The following is a 20659-nucleotide window of genomic DNA, read 5'->3' as shown; positions in this document are numbered from 1 at the left end:
GGGGGAACAGACTGCTACATTTGTTGTCTAACAAAGTTGGCTTGTTCCTGAAAATGATTATGAGATGGAGAGCAAACTCAAGCAGAGTGTCCAATTCAGTCACACAACTAGCACACTAAGTTGTCGTGCAGATCAGTGCAACGATGTTTGGATGAGAACGCGGTTTGAGACCTATTGTTGTTGGTGGCGTTGGTCCTTGTTTTGACAGTTGGTATGTGAGCAACAACAACAATAATTTTGGTGGAGGGTGTGAGACAGAGCATTGTGTTTGAGGAAAAGCTCGTGGTCAGTATTCAAATAGTAGGGGTGTCATTTGCTCGAATTGCTGCTGATATTTCTCGATGTTCTGGTTCAAGACCATGAGAATTTTGACAGTGAGTTCGGTGTTGGTGACAGGAGCTCCTGCAGTCGCAAGTTCATCGCAGAGAGTCAGACTTGGTTGAGATAGTCTGTTACAGGAAGGCACTCTTTGGTGAGATGTGCAAGGCGATCTCGCAAGCTCAATATGAGAGAGTTTGTGTGAGAAATATAGAAAAAGAATATTATTGAATTGTTGTTGTGTCTACATTATTACATTGAGACCCTATTTATAGACCCTAGAATACAATCCTTTACCAAGTAGGATACTATTTAGTATTCCTATTTCTATTTCTATTACTATTCCTATTCTAATAGGATTGTATAAACCTATTCCTATTCTAATAGAATTGTGTAAACATATTCCTATTCTAATAGGATTGTATAAACCTATCCCTATTCTAACAGTGACTTATTGGCATAAGCATTGTGGAGGGAATCTCATGTTGCTTTGGCGGTGGTTGCATCGGCTACAGTGGCAGCAAGAGTTGGGTCAACTGACTCTAAAATGGCATTTTGTATCCACTAGTCCTGATGAAACCAATTAATGTAATCGAGGTTGGCAATTGTCTGGTTGTTTTCTGTGGTGGTCTGGATGGGAGCAGGAATAGTCCCATCTATATGTCCATAGACATTGTGTCCTGTCCTATCATGAGCATGGACATTTGTGCCTTCCCGAGGGAGAGAATAAGTTTACGTCTGCCAGCAAGTTGATCAAAGGCTGGGTAACTGAGTTGAATTGAACAATGGTGGTGGTATTTGGTGCACCGGAATTGGTAACAGAGAGTGCCATTTGTGCTGGGTGGGTGCCAAGGAGAAAAAAAGCGCTTGATATCATATAACGGTTTGAGATGTAGACGAAAAATATGATATTTTATTCATGAACAACATGCTCTTTGTATAGAACGTTTACAGAACCCAAATACATGAAAGTTGAGACAAACTAATATGATAAGATCAATGCAGAAGAAATCTAGAATATAGGAAACTACTGAAAGTTCTAAATAAACCCAAAGACTAACTAGATAATATTGAATCAGAAGAAAGCTTGAAAATTGGAAACTAATAACAAGCTCCTAACTAAAGGATAACACATATTATCCATTAATAGTTACCTTCTGACTGGTCTATATCCTCTGGATGTTGGACATGAGCATATGTTAGGTGTTTCCAGAGGAGCAGTGGTATCACTTGATCCCAAAGATATGTTTTTTTCCGAAGAATGTGAAAGTATTTATTTTAATTTACAATTGCATATATTTTCATCTGTAGTCATAGCCAAAACTTTCAACTGAAGACTCTAATGAGTGTAATCTGTTCAGCCCCCTAAACGTTTTCTGAACCATGAGAAGATCAGAAGCATTCAGATGAAAATGAAAGCATAATTGGCCTGCTGCTTTCAGCTTTCATTTGTAGTTGAACTTAGCGAGTATAATTATGTGAGTACCCTAAAATATTATTTGAACCAGAAGCAGTCAAACGGAAAATGGGAACCTTTTTTTCTGCTTCTTTTAGCTGTCATTTATAATTGGAAATTTCCATAGAACCAGTCTACAATTGACTATGAGACGGAGTACTTTCTATACATTGACTAATCTCCCCATATATAGGGATTGGAACAGCTTCAATCTGGACTAATTCAGCAGCAAAGCTCTACAGTCCACCTGTCTCATCCCTCCCAACAGCAGCTACAGCAACAAATTCTAATGTTTCTTAGTGACCAGTATATGGATATAAGTCAAGGTGACCAATCAAACTTCACTGCGAACATAGTTGTGGACAGAAATTTGCCAGTTCAAGTGGGTCTCCCGCTTTTCTCTCGTTCAGATTCAGCTATGCTAATGAAGGTGCCAGTTTATACTTGATGTACTTTGCATTTGATGTCTTTAGAGAGACTATCTATTCTTGTAAAAAAGTATTAAAAAAATGACGAGTTTATGCAGCAAGTGCAGAACATCAATCGAAGTCTGGAACAAGGTCAACAGCCTGCTTTTTTTTGCAAGCATCCAGAAAATCCAAGTTCCAGCAGCCAACAGCAACATAAGAGTGTTGCTACTGGCAGTACGACCATGGACGTTAGCTTGTCCAACACCTCTAGAGGTGATGATCAGGTTAGCTTTGACCTCAGACCCCTTATATGTCCAGTGCACTAGAGCTGTTGATAAGTTGCTCATATAAGAATAATAGGTGCGCTTGTTATGTGTAATGCATTTCAAATTTATTACATTCCTACAAACTCTGCACCGCTCTCCCCATTTAATTTCCAATGAGCACTTTGTGAAATAGTTTCTGTTTAATTTCTTCTTTCAGTTTAACTCATACTATTAGCTTTTCTATAAATATATCTTTGTTCTTTCATCCTTCTTTTTAAAAAGAAAAAAAATCTTTTTATCATTGATCAATTATTCCTACAATGTTGAAGTAATGAGTGCCATGACGAATTCCAAACATTTTTACTTTACCCAGCAGAGTAAGCCTTAAGGAATGAAAACAACTGGTTGAAAATGTAGTGGTTTTCTTCCTGCTTCTCGTAAATCTTTACTTTCGATGGGGGACTTCAAATAGCTGATTGTACAAGTGTCGACCACCCAATATAAATTCAGATAAGAAAATGGACATTGTGCCTAACTCAATTCCAAAAGATAGCTCATGAGGTAAGTATTGATCAAGATCATAAACGGAGTCAACAACCCATTCTCTTAACCGATGTGAGAACATTTATCTACCACCCCGGCCAAGTTTAGTTATCTGGAGCGTGGAAGATGAAAATCCTACAAGCTAAAAACGGACCATAAAAACTCAATCCAAAATCTTCCTCAAGAGGTGAGGATTGCCCAACACCATATAAAGAGGCCAAATACCCTTAACCCACTGATATGGGACTCTTAACCCCTCCAGAATGGACATCTGGAGCGTGGACAGTATAGGACGGGGGCCCAACATCAGGTAAACAATGAATCGAGATGGGCCTGACACTGATACCATGTTAAAGAAATAAACCCTGGGTCTAAGTCCTAACTTAACTCAAAAGTTAGCTTAAGAGGTGAGGATTGCCCAAGACCATATAAATAGACCAAATACCATTAACTCACCTATGTGGGACTCCAACAACTCTGTTACGATGATAAGAAAATGAACCTTGAACCTAACTAAACCTCAAAAGTGCTCATGCATTTAGGATTCTCCAAGACCATTTAAGGAGAACAATAACCCATTATCTTAACCAATGTGAAACACTTAACAAATTCCAATAAGAGCTAGTTACCATTATCAAAAAAAAAAACAAATTCCGATAAGAGCCCTATTAGATTTATACTTGCCAATTGTGAAAAAAAAAGCTCTATGAGATTTACTAAGACTTACAGATTAGCTTCATCATCAAATTTCCTTGAGTTCACATCAGTAGTAATATTTGGAGAGTGTCTTTGCTCTTTCTTTCCTTGGTTTCCTACTTTTATTAATCTTAGTGAAATTTTTGTATTACTTATTCAATTGATGTCATTTCTGATATATTTTTGGCTGTTATCTGACATGACAACCCATCATATTCTTACATATGCACACGTATAGAGAAGGGTATATATTTGTCCTTGTACTTTCTTGTCCTCATTGAATTTCATTGTTCATGTTTACTTCAAAGAAACGTGCTACGAAAAAGAGAAAGCAGTTAATGTCAACAGGTCAGACTAACAGCTTAGGAACTGCATACAACACTAGTCTGTTACCAAGTTCAGCGCCTTCTACACCATCTATATCCAGTGCGGAAGATGTGATATCAATGCCTGCATTGCTTCATGGTGATAATTTTTCTTAAGGTTGTGTGTATGGCAATGATGTTGTACGCTCAGCTACATTGATATCAAATCAAATGGTAAGGATTACTGCCCCTATACTTACAGTTTATTGAGGATTCCGTGAAACAAGGATCCAATTGACAAGTTGCTCCTTCATTTCCAATTATTTAACTGATCTAATAATATTAATCAATATGTCAACTTAGGATAATATGCTAGGGAAGGGATTTACTCTGATTTTCCTTAATTGATGCCACAAAAGTAGTATTGCATCGGAAAATGTTTGGCTGTCTCTCTTTTAGTAGTCCTTTTTTTTGTAATGCGATAATAGACATTGTAGACAGGTATGCTGTGAGAAGTGAATTTGGTACAAAGGAAATGCTAATCCAACTATGGGTTATATCAATTTTTGATGTTCAATTTTCATGCGAAGTCTTTACTTGATATCTTAACTCAACTGGTTTCACACACCAGGAGAAAGCTAAGCCAAACTTCCTTCAATACAAAAGTGAATCTGCGCATGGAGTGTTTGGTTAGTGCTTCCAAAACAAGCGAAGGCTTTAAACTGGCTGCTAATTTTATCAAAAGGATATCAATCAAATGTCCTCATTCTTTCTCCTAATTAAGAGATGGTGGTTCTATTGATGCATAGTCAGACTAATCAAATATGTGTGGGATGCAGGCTGATGTTCCTCTTATAAACCACATGTTTGCGAATAACTCTGCCGAGTCCTTCCTTTCTGACAATGCAGATACGGAAAGCATAATCCCTAGGTGCTTAGGCACCAGTAAAGGTTTTAACTGACGCTGACTTCTTTATACTGGCTTTTTCTTGATGGGACACTTGCCACTCTAGCTATTTACTTTTGTTTTTTTCTTTTGCAATAAAGATATTACGTTCTTGGAAATTGGGACTTTTCATTCCAGTGCAGTTAATTGCTGCGACCTTTCATCTGATGGAAAGCTGATAGCAACTGGCGGGGATAAAGAGGTATTGATACAGGAACTTGAGATGATAAATTGTTTTGTATTCAAGACAGTCTGAAAAGCAGTGAAACAAGGAGTTATATTCTTGAATTCTGTATTCAGGTCCCTTTAGTTATTATTATTTCTGATGTGTTCTGGCGTAGGTTGTACTATGGTGCACAGATTCAAGAGTGCAAAAACATATACTTGAGGGGCATTCTGATGCAATAACAGATGTTCGCTTTGGTCCAAGATTGCCACGTCTTGCTTCATCTTCCCTTGATAAGACAATCAAAATTTGGGATGTTCATAATGTAAGTCATTTTTATGTGTTCATTACTTGGATGATAGGATATTACTCTTCCATCCTGATAAAACTCTAAGATGAATCATTGCGTGTTGTGTAGAAATTTTCTGCTCAAACTCAGTGTAGATGTGAATTCAGATCCTGTTCAAATCAGTGTAGCTGAAACTAGAGAGATCCATTATTTTGCATCTGTATTTCAAAGAATGCCTAAGTGGACAACCTTCCTCTCTTTCATCTGCATTCAAATGGGACCTTCTCCCAGAATTTTGACCATATACCTTTTTAACATATAATAATATATGTGTTAAAGAATGACAAAAGTCCCACATCGGTGGTAAATGAGATGGATGGACTCCTTATAAGGCTTGAGCAATCCTCGGGTGTGAGTTAGTCCTAAGACCTAATTTAACATGGTATCAGAGCAGGGCCTGTCTCACCCGATGTTGGGCCCCCAAAATCAAAATTGCCCACGCACCAGATGCTAAGCACTGGGCGTGACGTGGGGTGTTAAAGAATGACAAAAGTCCCACATCGGTGGTTAATGAGATGGGTGGACTCCTTATAAGGCTTGGGCAATCCTCCTCGCTTTGAGCTAGCTTTTGGGGTGTGAGTTAGGCCTAAGACCTAATTTAACAATAGGCCATATATATTAGATCATAGTAATCCATCATTAATTTCATTTATACAACAATAAAATTCTTTTTATCTAATAAAATAAGAAATATTTTTATTTCTTAATTTTTCCGAATGTAAGAAGGATAAACATTTCTTAATATAATCCTTGATTTTAAAGTTAAGATACTTCAATCAGAATGCCTTAAAAAACAAAAAAATTATTACTGTTTTTCAAATTACAAAATATTGTTAAAATATCATTGATGGAGTTATCGTTGAGCTATTTTCCATTTCAAGTTTCGAACCAAGAAATATATTAGCTAATGCTTATTCTACTTCAATTTGGAAAAAAATTAAAATTAAAAAAATATTTCCTATTTTATCAAGAAAAAAGAATTTTATCATTAGCTAAATGAAAATTAATGATGGGGTTACTATGATCTTATATATATGACCTATATTATCAGTTTAAAAAATACATGAGGTTATTCTATTTTAATTGATAAAACGACATTAAGATGAAAAAAAAGATAAGTTACAACTTTTTTTATTAGTTAAACGGATTTCAAAAGAATAAGGTTCTCTAAGAAAAAGCATAATACATAAACGTGCCATTTAACTTGGCTTCAACTTACATCCATATCCTCCAACTTCGGGTATGCACAAGTAGGTACTTAAACTTGCATATAGTTGAACAAGTGAACACACACATCCTACATGGCAATTCGGTGTGATACACTTGAACTGATTTGTATTATGCCAGGTAGGATGCATATTATGGGCTCGTTTGACTTAGCTTAAAAAAGTAGCTTTTTAAAAGTAGTTTTTAATAAGTCAAACTTTAGTATCTTTTAAGTTAAAAAATTAAAAGTACGGGGTACCTACTTTTATCTTTTAACTTTTTTTAAGTCGTTTTTAAAATATCCAAACACTCTTGAGGGCTGAAAACTACTTAAAAGTTGGTTTGATCAACTTTTAAAGCTAAGCCAAACTGGTTCTATGTCATGTCGGACATGTGTAGACACTTGTTCAACTTTATATAAGCTTAAGTGTCTACTTGTGTACATTCAATGTTGGAGGGCATCGATGCAGATTGAGACCAAGTTAAAGGACACGTTCATGCATTATTTTTATTAGGAAAAGAAATAATGTGTGTATTAGGAAAAGGACATTTTGGGCCCAATTGAGTATCAATAGAGATATTTTTGGCCAAGTTATAAACAACAGGGACATTTTTGGAGCAAACTATTTACGGAGGACATTTTGTTCAATTTCACATGGTTTAAAGATATTTTTGACTCATTTCCGTTCTTTCAATGATCCTTCTAAGATGAATTGACTATTGTGCTTTGTTCCCCCCAACTTGTTTGAAGACTGTTGATGGTGAACTCCTGACTTCTGGCTTTACGAATTTGTTCTTTGACAGAACACCGTCAAATTATCTGTACATGCACTTAGATTAAGTTGTTTTGATGAATTTTGGCAAGTAGAGTTCAAGCCTGTCAAAACTAGAGTTTGTTGTATCCTTGCAGCCAGACCACTCAATACGAAGTTTTACTGGCCATTCTGCCTCCGTTATGTCACTTGACTTTCATCCAACCAAGGAGGACCTGATCTGTTCTTGTGATAATGTTAGTACAATTCGATACTGGAACATTAAGAATGGTGGTTGTGCAGGAGTGTCAAAGGTATTAGTAAACCTATATTTGATACCTCAGTCTTGTATGTTAAGCTGCAAAATGATGATATTTCTGGTCCCTATTTCAGTAATAGCATCTTTTATTTACGTCACGACTTATCAGCTCCAAATTTTTCAGGTTCGTGCAACTCAAGTTAGGTTTCAGCCTAATCTTGGGAAGTATCTTGCTGCTGCTGATGCGGATGGTGTATTGTTTATAGATGTGGAGACCACCCAAATCTGTAGATATCCTCTGAAGGTTGGGGAATTTTTCGCACAATATTCCTTTCACTAAGTTGTTGAAATTATTAGTGCATGACTGTGGTTAGCTCGTGCCATAAGGTGTTGGGTTATGTCTTTTAACGAGGTGCAACACTCATGTTTAGTTGCATTCCTTGAGTTTTAAACCCTGAACAGACTGCCGGTGGTACACTATTAGTCTAGTTTCTATGGAAGCTATATTCCTTTCACTAAGTTGTTGAAATTATTAGTGCATGACTGTGGTTAGCTCGTGCCGTAAGGTGTTGGGTTATGTCTTTTAACGAGGTGCAACACTCATGTTTAGTTGCATTCCTTGAGTTTTAAACCCTGAACAGACTGCCGTGGTACACTATTAGTCTAGTTTCTATGGAAGCTTTAACAATTTATGGACTGGTTGTAGCATTAGCAGTTTTATTTGTGAATCCTTTTGTTTAATCTTTAGCTTAGAAATATAAAAATTAAATACATTTTTCATATCTTGATTCTAAGTTTTTAAAATTCTATCTCAGATTGGATCTTCAAGTCTTCCCTACATTCACCTATGCTGCTGTTATGTGATCTTTTTTTATTTCCAGAAACTGATGTAATATTATTCGGTTGGACAACCACTTGTCCAACATCCTATTTGCCCCACACTGTCTTTTCTCTTTTTGTAATTAGTTGAACCAAACACATTGCATATGACAGGCAAGGAAGAAAGCCGAGTGCAGGTTTCTTCTTTAGTTCTCCCCTAAATAGCTCAGATTATAACGAACTTAAGACTTGAACCTGTGATTGGATCATTCTGGACACCTGAATAAATATCTGACTATATTCATGGGCTCACAAGCGTAGAGTTTCCTTAGGAGTGTTAGCTTTTGTGTTGTCGTAATGTAGTGACCTGTGGAATGATATTAGAGTAAGTGATGAGAACAGTTTGAGTACTTCTCTCGTTTTGCATTATGTCTTTACTTGTTGTATCCAATCGGCGAGTTGCACCTTCTGAGTTATTATTAGGATGTTGTTCAAGTTGTAATGAACTTTTTCTCGGGGGCATCTTTGCAGGGTCACATCTCAATCATCCGGGGTATATGCTGGAGCAGCTCTGGTGAGTATCTAGCTTCACTTAGTGAAGATATGGTAAAAGTCTGGAAGATTGGCTCTAGTGGAGAGCAAGAGTGCATGCATGAGCGAAGCGTAACAGGCAAAAGATTTCGTTGCTGCACATTTCATCCTTGTTACCCTTCTGTATTAGTGGTTGGTTCAGATCAGGCAAGTAGTGTTTTTTTTTCATGTCATCAATTCTATGAGTTGCTCCATTGGCTTACTATTACAAGAATGCATGGAGGTTCACATTTTATATGCCAAGTTGGTTGTTTCAACACTGCATGCATGTTCATTACATTTTCAAGTCTTTGCCTTGTGATTTATGGACTTCTTTAATGATATGATTTAACTTGTGCACATTCTAGTGCCTGGAATTTTGGCATATGGCTGAGAACAAGATGATGATTATGCTGGAAGAACCTGTGAATAGTTTAGCAGCGTCACGGCCCACTGGTGTAGTAGCTTCTGCCACTGACAACAATTTAATCAGATTGTGGAAATGAAAATTTATTTCTATCAACTTCAACTTGGAGAGTGAAAATCTGTTTTACCATGTTTTGCATTTACACCACACCACACCAACCAATATGAACAGAAAAGTGGTTATGTTAGGTAAGCAAGTGAGATATTCTACCTCTGGGGAAAATGTAGGTAACATCTCCTTTTTTTGCTGAATTAGATTCTAACCTATGTAAATGTAAATGTGTAAACGTCTCCCATTTTATCCATATCTCATCAGAGTGAGTCGTGATTTCGTACCTCTGCTTTGTTTTCTCATTTCTCATGTGTTCAATTTTGTTTTAACCATAATTATCACCATCTATCTTCTATATTCTATACTACATCAAAAGCATGAAGGTCCTTAGAAATGTTGATTGAACTTTTTGCGCTTCATTAAAACACTATGTAATAAATAAGACTTTCATTTACTATTTTCTCAGATTATTATTTAATTATCTTAATAATATTGACTATAATTTTGAAAAATTAAGGAGACCTAAAATATATGGAGAATTGATGTAGATAGATTTTTTATCTTTACTTTTTGGACTAAAAAAGGATTCTTAAGTTGATTAAGTTTACACATTGTTGCATAAGTTCAGCTTCTACAGTACAAAATTCTTTCCACATAAATACACTCCTTAATGCATAACGTCCAAATTGGAATAAGAATACTGTTATAATTCCATTGTTTTAATTCATAATTTATGTTATGATATTGTGTTTCAGGGTAAGTTTCCAAATGGACAAGAAGTAGCAGTGAAAATATTGTCAGCAAATTCAGGCCAAGATGTAGAATTCAAATATGAGATCTTGTTGGTTATATGGTTAGGTTGTTGGGATTTTGCTAATGTTGGTAGTTCTTTTTTTTTTCTTTTTAGAATTAATTAATATTGGTGAATTTTTTATTACGTGAAAAATGAGTCCTAAAAGATATTGTAAGAGAAAAAGAGGAAAATATCCAAGTCTCCTAAAATTAATGTTGGTAATTTTTTTATTTTTTTTAGGAATTAATGTGGGCAAGAACTTTTACGATGAACAATACAACCCCGTTGCTTTCTCAACTCTATTTTCTTTATTAACACTGTATTGGTTCTATTTTTTACGTTTTCTTTTTGTTTGACTGTGATTCAAGTCGTCTTCTTGCATATGTTATCATAATTCTTTCTATTGTTCTTTATTTTTTTTAGTTAATAGCTTTAAAGATCATATATGAATTATTCATAATCAGTAAGTGACAACAGATTCTCCCTTTTGGTAATTTCTGATATTATTACTTCGGATCGAAAAATATCGAATTTCGCAAAAAAGGAATTAATGCACGATGATAAAGAAACTTTGACTTCTATATGATAATATAGATATATTGAAACATTTGATTCCTATTACCTTGCAAACTTTATGAGAAGAGGGAAGTTGTCATCAATTTGTCTTAAACAAGGTAGTCATTTCCTTGCTTTACATGTTTATTGCATCATATCTTTGACTTTGCCATGTCTGTGAATATGTAGGTGTATCTTTACCTGATTACATTCTTTTTTATTCGATGTATAATTTGATTCACACATCTAATCATAATCAGAGTTCTAAAATAAATACACAACTCTACCTTATATAAGATCATAATTAAAATTCTACAACAATTACACAACTCTACCTTATATTTACGATCTTAGTGTTGTCGCCATGATTGCTTCGAGCTTAAACGTAAGGAGGCTTGTGAAGTTCACAAGCGATCCCAAATTTCCCAAACAGTTCCTTTTTTAATTCCTAATAAATGATAATTCAAACCTCTTTGGATTTCTATTTCAATTATCTCATATATATTTATTTTGTACTACTTTAAAAGCATGAACTCTCAAAATTTCAATTACTATTTTACCTTTTTTACCAAAATTTAATGTGCTAAACATCTTGCCCTACCCTAGAGAAACTCTCCTCATTCACAGACATCGCCACTTCCAAGACCCATAACTAGTAACACTCAAAGTACCCTAAAAACAATTGAAGAATAAGCGGACATTGTCAATAAAAATATCCAACAAAAGAGTCTGGGTCGAATCTCACAAGGAATAATTGAAAGATAAGAATTCAATAAATTAAGAATGCGAACCTATTCATTGTAGCACTTTAGAACAATTGGATGGATGATCCCACCAAACTTACAAAAAGAGATTTGTAATCAAGGATTGCAATTAAACAAAAAACGCAAATATATCACAAGTAAGAGATGATCTAGGGCTGTGGGGATTGGTATCAATGTCAAAGACGGGTACATGTGCCTGCTCAAGAATGCTAAACTACCATGAATAAGTTGGGTATTCTTCAATGATACTAATCTTCTTTCGATCTCAAAGCATCATATCATAGAATCTCCTTTCGCTCTCATCTAGAATCACAAATCAACCCAATACCTTACTAAAACCTTTCTTTCAAGCAGATTTGACAACTAGAATAAAACCACAATTTCTCTTTCGGGCAAACTATAGAAATTAACCCTAACTTGCATGCATCAAGCTATTTACTCACTTCAATTAATGTCTTTCAAACATCAATCGAAGATCTATACTAGGATTAAGTTTGCAACCTTAACCCATTAAATAACTTAAATCCGTGGAAGAACAACAATGAAACAGAGTAAAACACAAGACCCACTAAATTAAATCAACACCCAACCCATAATCACACCCTTAGATTTGGAATTTTCAGCCACACATCATAAAAAGCAAAGAAATTATATCTATGATGTTACCATCCATTAATTGTTGAAATTAAGCAATAATCGTCAACACCCTCTTTGATTCCACACCTCAATTGTCAATTACAAGTGTGTATTCGAAAACCCCAAAACTAAGAATGTTTCTCAAAGGGTAAAAAGACTAATTCAAGCAAAGTTTCTCAAAACTAATTTTCCAAAATTATCATACAAAAATCTGATACATTTTCTCTCTTCTTTGGACTATTTATAGTTTCCCCAAAATTGGACCAAGATTCCATACACGGCTCATTCTGTGACGTGAGTCAGGCTCGCTTAACTCATTCGGTGAATCTTCGTTTGATCTTTAGCTAGCCCTTCTTTTGCTTCAGGTGTTTGAACTTCACTTGGTAAACTCGGTTGAGCCATCCTTTCACATTTGGCGATCGAGATCACCACCTTGTTCGCCTTTTTAGCTTTCATTTTTACTCAAAATTCACTCACCTAGGGATGGGCTTTTAGTTCACCCATTTAGCTTCAGCAAATCACCGTTTCAGTTTTAGTCCGCCGACTGCCTTGAATATTTTCAATTGTGAACAGTGTCAACTAGGGCGAGGTCAGGCCGTTTGGGTGATCCGCCCTTTTGGTTAGTCGACTGTCAATTGGAAGTTTTTACTCCTTTTGATATTTTTGGCCTCTTCTTCATGTATTCATTCTTGCATTTTTATTTAGCCTTCATGACTACAATACATCAAATTATCATCAGAATTGGACATAATTAGACATTGAGGACACTAATTGTTGAACTAAAAATGCCTCAAACGAGTGAAAATCTACCACTCGTCACACCCCAACTTAAACTTTTGTTTGTCCTCAAGTAAATCAAGAATACAATTAGTTCAACAAGGGTGTATACAACAGTTCCCAGTGAGAGTTAACATGAAAGTGCCACCAAAAGACTACTATCAAGCATATGCAACACTCAATCATGATCAAAGAGCTTCAAGTGATGACTAGCCGATATCAATTCAAGCTCAAGCTCACTAGTGCTTAGGGCTGGGCATAATACGGTTTAAACCGAAAAAACCAATCGAACCGATTTTTTTTTAATTTCGGTTTCGGTTTTTCGGTTATTTCAGTCGATTTCGGTTTTGATTTTCAATATTTCAGTTTTTCGGTTCGGTTTTCNGCCACCAAAAGACTACTATCAAGCATATGCAACACTCAATCATGATCAAAGAGCTTCAAGTGATGACTAGCCGATATCAATTCAAGCTCAAGCTCACTAGTGCTTAGGGCTGGGCATAATACGGTTTAAACCGAAAAAACCAATCGAACCGATTTTTTTTTAATTTCGGTTTCGGTTTTTCGGTTATTTCAGTCGATTTCGGTTTTGATTTTCAATATTTCAGTTTTTCGGTTCGGTTTTCAGTTTTTAGCTTTAAAAATTTGGTTAACCGAAAAACCGAAATTATATGTATATGTTCTTTATCCCATTCCCAGCTGGCCCAATTATAGTTGATAGCCATTAGCCCACAACCTTAATTAAAATTATTAGCCCATGTCCAGCCCAAATTCCAATCAAAATTCAAAAATCCCTAAATTGATTACCCTAAGTCCTAACATCAGATTCAGTCATCGTCTCTCATCTCTCAATATACGCCGCAGCCCGCAAGTCCGCAACTCTCGTCTCTCAACTCTCGTCACTCGTCAGTCGTCAATCGTAACTCGTAAGTCATAGACTCGTTGTAGACTAGTAGTCGTTAGTCGACTCATCTCTCAAGTCTCATCTCTCAACTCTTGTCTCAGTTACGACTTACGATTTACGCCGCAAATCGTCTCTCAATTCTCATCATCGTTCGTTGCTCCTGGCTCCTGGCTCCTCGCTGACTGCTGAGTGCTCGCAAGTCGGATAGTCATAGGCGCAACCCGCAACTGCTCAGTGCACTGCTCGCAACTCGAAAGTCGAAGGTCAGTGCTCACTGATATATTTATATATCAGGTCTCTACTAATTTTTAAGTTTGAATAGGAACAACATTCACTTGTGACTTCAAGAAAGAAACAGAGTAAAAATCCAATTGGTCAAAGAAAAAACATAATATATATTATAAAATTCAAATTGGCAAAAATTTCTGCATTTGTGGAGAAAATATAAAAGTCAGCTCATGTGCTAATGTGCTTGTCAAAGTAGCGGCGCATTAGGTCCCTTTTAGCATTTGAAACAATTTTTTGGTCATTTTGCTATGAATTTCACTTAACTTTTAAGTATTGTATTTTAGTAAATAAATAAGTAATAATCATCTGTAAGTGTGATATGTTATATTCAATTTTAAATACGAGATGAGTTAGGGACTGATCACGGAAGTATTTCTAATCCTCTACCATAGAAGTTTTGCTTCTGTCTATTTTGTTTAATTGTCTGTTAGTTAGGGACTGATAATTTGTGTGATTTGTGAACTGTAATGTAAGGTATCTTTCTGAATTCTGATGGTTATTCTTCTTGTTTGTTTCACTTTTTTATAGATGACACAAACTGGAAGTAGGGTAAGTGAAAGTGGAGCTTCAAATGAGAGCATACCTAACACCTCATCTCCTATTGAGGTTGAAGTTAATGTTGATACTTCAAAGAAAAGAAAAGTCATGGAACCTAGAGCTACTTGTTGGAAGCATTTTGACAAGTTCACCGATGAAAGTGGAGCTAGTAAAGCCAAATGCAAGTATTGTGCAAAACCTTATGCAGCTTCTACATCAAGTAATGGTACGTCAGCAATGAATACTCATATGAGAATATGTCCTAAATTTCCCCGTGACACCGTAGATAAAGGTCAAAATCTAATTAATTTTCTACCATCTTCAACGGGAGCAAAAGAAGGGGTGATTAGCACTTGGAAATTTGACCAAGCACAAAGTAGGAGAGCTTTAGCCAAAATGATAATTGTTGACGAGCTACCATTTAGTTTTGTTGACAAAGAGGGTTTTAAAAACTTCATGAGAGTTACAGTGCCACAATTTCATATTCCTTCTCGTAGAACTGTGACGAGAGATTGTTATGAAATATACCTTGAAGAAAGACAACTTTTGAAGAAGGTTTTCAAAGAAGCACGTCCAAGAGTTTGTCTTATGACAAATACTTGGACCTCTATACAAAAAATAAACTACATGTGTCTGACAGCCCACTTTATAGATAGAAATTGGACTTTACATAAAAGAATAATAAATTTTTGTCCTATTTCTAGTCATAAGGGTGTGGATATGGCGGCTTGCATTACTATTTGTTTGCTTGAATGGGGTTTGGATAATGTGTTTACTATTACAGTTGATAATGCTAGTTCTAATGATGTTACTGTGAAAGAAATGTCTAAACAATTGAGTAATTGGGGAACTAACATTATGGATGGTGATCATCTTCATGTGAGGTGTATGGCACATATCCTTAATCTTATTGTGCAAGATGGGTTGAAGGAAATTGGTAAGTCTGTCAAGCTAGTGAGACAAGCCGTAAAATACATTAAACCATCTCCTGCAAGACTTAGAAAGTTTAAAGAATGTTGTGAATCTCAATTGATAACTTGTAAGAAATCATTATGTTTAGATGTTCCTACTAGGTGGAACTCTACATATTCAATACTTGATATAGCACAACATTTTGAGCTTGCATTTGAAAGATATAGTTTTTATAATATTGGATACTTGAATCATCTTCGTACCTTTGGTTCTAATTCTTTTGAAGATAAAGATGGAACTAGTGTTGAAGATGAAACTAGTGTTGAAGATGGAACTAGTGAAGATATTCTTTCAAGTGTTGACTGGAAAAATGTGAGGTCAATGGTGAAATTTCTTGAAACTTTTTATGTACTTACTTTGAAGGTCTCTGGTTCTAATTATGTCACTAGCAATACACATTTTGTTGAAATTGCTGAACTTAATCTTATTTTGAAAGAGATGATGACAAATGAAGATGGTAATTTGAAAGAAATGGCAGAAAGTATGAAAGAGAAGTTCAAAAAGTATTGGGGTGAACCACATAAAATGAACAAGATGATCTTTATTTCATCTGTATTAGATCCCCGTAACAAGCTTGATTATGTTCCATTTGCAATTGTGGATATGTTTGGAAAAGAAGTTGGGGAAAAGCTATGTTCAGAAGTGAAAAAATACATGAACAAATTGTTTGAATATTATGTTAAGAAATCCTCAAAAAGCTCTTTACATGTATCATCTTCACCCACTTCATCTGACAACTCATCAAGTATATCTAGTGTGAGTGGTTGTGGCAACTTTGTAAATAGAGGAAGAATGAGAACAAAACAACAATTTGAGAAGCATAAAGAAGTTAGTGGAAGTTCAGGAAGTAAATCAAAATTGGAAAGATATCTTGCTGAAGATATTGAGCCAGATAGTAATGACTTTGATATATTAATGTGGTGGAAGGTTAATGAGCCGAGATTTCCTATTCTCGCGGAGATGGTTCGTGATGTGTTAGCCATTCCCATTTCAAGTGTCGCATCAGAATGTGCATTTAGCACAGGAGGTCGTGTTCTTGATCTCTTTAGGAGTTCATTAACTCATAAACTTGTGCAATCTCTTATTTGTGTTCAAGATTGGCTTAGAAGTGAGCCTTTTCCAATCAATATTGAGGAAGATTTAGAGTATCTTGAGCAACTTGAACTTAGTAAGAATTTGGTATTTGTATTAATTATATTGAAAATAATTTTCTTACTTGTGTTTCTTAACAACTAACAAATTCTTTCATATTTTTTTAGATTTTGCTTGTAGTGGGACTGAATCTAGTATTATTGATATATAGTTGCAGCTTGTAAGTTCAACTATGGTAAGTAAAGAACTTATTTACATAACTTGCTTGATAGTTTTATATATTTTATTATGAAATGTAGATCATTTGTCTAAAGAGTTATATTTTCTCGCAGGCACATCAATGCTTTGTTATTTTCTTGGTTGCTATCTGTTGAAACTTGGAACTTGGGAGCTATTGTACTGGAGGTTGCAACAATGTTTTGTTGGTTTTTTAAATCTTTTGGTTGCTGCAAATTGCAATGCTGCCTACTGTAGCTGGACTTTAGTTTGTAACTAACTCTATTGTAGGGCTAGGCACAAGTTTGTTGATTTTTCTAGTGTTGTTGTCTTGACTCTTAATAGTCTTTTTATTCTTATTCTTGACTAGTTTGTTAATGTTACTGCCTGCTGGACTGCTTGGACAAGAATTATCAATGAGGTTTCTCAATACGTTTATGCATTAGTTAGCTACACCAAGGTTCTTATTCTTTAAGCATGAAAATATGGAATTACGTCGGTGCTAAAGGCAGCCTGGTATGTTGATCAGCAACTTGTCACTTTATGTTTCACAGTGAAATAATTTGTGCTCCAAAATAGCAGACAGTGAGACAGACACACGTTGCAAGACCAAGTAGTGGGGACTCCACCTAGAGCTGCTCTTTGTTTGAGATCTCTATCTTGTCTTCCTGTTTAAAAGTAAGTATTGCAGTGTGGTGGCTGTGTAGACAACAAATACTAAAGCCTACATGTTTGAAATAAATTTGGTTACAAAACAAGTACTAAAATCCACAGACCACTGTTAATTAAATTTGGTTAAACCGAAATAAACCGAACCGAAATTATAATAACCGAACCAAACCGAACTTATTTCAGTTTGGTTTGGTTTCACATTTTGGCCAAACCGAAAAACCGAACCAAAATTTACAAACCGAACCAAACCGACCGAATGCCCAGCCCTACTAGTGCTTCCTTTCTAATACAAAACCTTTTTTCAACAAAATTATTCAAGTGCCCTCACATCAAGTCTCTCACAAAGCATATCAATAAAGAATTTAGGAATCAATACAACTCTCACTCCCGAATGAGAAATACATGCAAGCTTCATCCCATAGGTTTGTCCATATTTTTCAATCATCACACAACCTAGCATATGCAAGATCTCAAGGGTCTTTTAGGGTTGTTATGGGTTTGAGGGTAAATGTATGGTCAATTTGCCTCAATGACTTCATCTTTTCAATGTATTATTGTACTTATGTTCACCTCTTCTCAAGTTCTTTCCATTCTTTTCATTTGGAGACTCAAACCTCAAATTTATTTTATTTTTCAATCTATTAGACACCCTTTTTTATTTCATCACACTTTCTTTTTCATTTTAATTTTAAACTTTTTGCTCACTTTTTTTTTAATAAGGAGGAGTTCCTTCTTCTTGCAACAAATTCCAAAGTTGAGTCTCACTTTTCTTTCTTCACTTTACACTTGACTTTCTTTCCTCCTTACTTTCCACAGCNCCCCCCCCCCCCCCCAACTTAGGATTTTGGCCTAAGTTGGAAATTCAAATAAACCAATGCTTCGAAAAGGATTTACGGGTGAGTTTGGCTCAAGAGGTTCTCCCCATATGATGCTAAATTAGTTCTATTCAGCACAACCTCAACCCTAACTGGGTACATCGCTGCCTCAATAGCTCTCTCGATAATCTTAAGCATATCCCTCTCTATCCTAGACGCCCTAGCATCCACAGAACGGGTAAGGTTACCCATCTGGTATGTCAAGGCCTAGGTCAAGGGAGACCGGGATGTAGGGATAGGTGCATAAGAGGTGGAGGGAGTGGCTGAGCTAGAAGGTATAGAAGAAGGCTGAGGAGTACCTGACGGCTCCACCAAATGAGCATGATGAGTATTATCGGCCTCAAGTATAGTAGGATCTACCATTAGAGTGGTGTCTGGTGGTGTCGGCTTTTTTTGAGCTGCATCATCTCTCAAATGATCTGCTCCGATCCTGCGAATGTCGTTGGAAGAGTAAGGGGTGACACGAACATTTGTCCTCTCCTGGTAGGGAACTACGACAGCCTCACACAGTTGTATGATCAAGATTGGGAAGGAGAGAGAAGTCTGCTCCTGATGAGCTCTCATCAATATCTCCTCAGCAATAATGGCTCCGACATGAATCTCTTTCCAGTCAATAATGGTACCAACTAGGATGACCTTTGGGTGCCAAAGGATTGACTCGTTCTGGGATGACATTAAGTTTCTATTGATGAACTCGAACCAATATCTAGCTCCGATGTTTATATCCTTCTTCTCTATCTTTACTCTGTCAACCATCCATGGAGGGGTAATCATAAATCAATGGGGTTAACCATCGCTTCAAGGTGTCTAGGTCGTGCTTCATACGCAGATTATACAAGTTGTTGCCTTTTATGCCGAGGACATCGTTTATTTCACCGACATGGCACTACACTTTCTTTCCTCGGACTTCAACTTCATTCAAGGGTTTTCAGATGACTCCCTCTCTCTTTTTTGGCAAGGCCTTAGCATAGGACTCATAGAAATCTCTAACCTAGGTTGGGACATAAAGAGGTCGAGGCCTTGTGAACCTCTCAAACCTGTGGAACTTGATGGTGTTCCACATAGCGGGGTAGTAACCCTGTCTAGTGTCTAGCATGAAAAGTTGGTAAGTTAGGTATCACCTAAGTAGATAATCACCTAAATAAGTGAATTTCACCATGCAACTTGGTCTGTCTACGGGTGTATGCTTTGCTAACCCTTACCCTTGACCCCTGACCCCAAATTAACTATTCCTTGGTCTGTTCAAACTATTAAAATGAGGGTTGGTAGCCTCAAATCTCCATTGCATAATTCATTTTCTCATTCGTTACCCCCTTGGTCCTCCGGTAGGAATAAGCCAACCTCTAACATGGTCCTTCATTAAAAAGCAAGAAAAGTGAAGAAAAAAAATACATGCATAATCACTATTTAAGAATTACTAGTTATTAGGTCTACTTTATTAATTTCTCATGGTTTTCACAATCCTAGCTGTGAATTACTACTCATGCTTGAGTGATCACAATTCATATTAATTTGGTTAAGATAAATCATGAACTTACAATTAGAGTAGGTGAGTTCCAGAATCTTCAGTTGAAATTGCAAAGTAACAATGGATAAACAAGGATATAATATAAACCAATGATTCAAGAATTAAAATAGAAAAGTGTTTCACAACTTAATTCTATTAAAAAAAGCAAACTGTTAAAACTACATAAAATAAATAAGAGACGACTATTTATAGACATCTAATCCTAAATAAAATAAACTAAAAAGCATAGAAAAAATAAGATTCGACATTCTTTTCTACGGCTCGTAGGTGTTTCTATGGATTGTAGACACCTCTCATGGAAGAATATTTCTCAATATATGTCTGGAGTTTTTCTACAAGCAGGTCCTACGACTCGGAACTTTGCACGGTTCGTCCTACTCAATTGTAGTCCTAGTAATGGAATCCAAAGTTTTTGATGTTTTCTACGACTTGGATCTATAACTTGTAGAAGTTCTTATGGCTCGTAATTCTCTCTCGTGGCTCCATACTTAGATTCAAAAACCTTTAATCC

The 20659-nt window shown here is 35.9% G+C and overlaps 1 protein-coding gene and 1 pseudogene across 1 annotated transcript; both read left to right on the top strand.

The window, feature by feature from the left end:
* LOC125868104 (transcriptional corepressor LEUNIG-like) overlaps positions 1 to 9783 on the top strand; it is a 16686-nt pseudogene extending 6903 nt beyond the window's left edge.
* A 5001-nt stretch (positions 9784 to 14784) lies between these two features.
* Positions 14785 to 17091, top strand: LOC125868661 (zinc finger BED domain-containing protein RICESLEEPER 2-like). The gene is made up of 2 exons (XM_049549261.1): positions 14785 to 16933; positions 17025 to 17091. The coding sequence occupies exons 1-2, from the start codon at positions 14785 to 14787 to the stop codon at positions 17066 to 17068; spliced, it is 2193 nt and encodes a 730-aa protein (XP_049405218.1). The 3' UTR covers positions 17069 to 17091.
* The last annotated feature ends 3568 nt before the right edge of the window (positions 17092 to 20659 follow it).

Source organism: Solanum stenotomum, chromosome 6, assembly GCF_019186545.1.
Source record: "Solanum stenotomum isolate F172 chromosome 6, ASM1918654v1, whole genome shotgun sequence".
NCBI classification, from domain to species: Eukaryota; Viridiplantae; Streptophyta; class Magnoliopsida; order Solanales; family Solanaceae; genus Solanum; species Solanum stenotomum.
The sequence above is the reverse complement of the archived record's forward strand: the minus strand, read 5'-3'. Positions and strand labels throughout refer to the sequence as shown.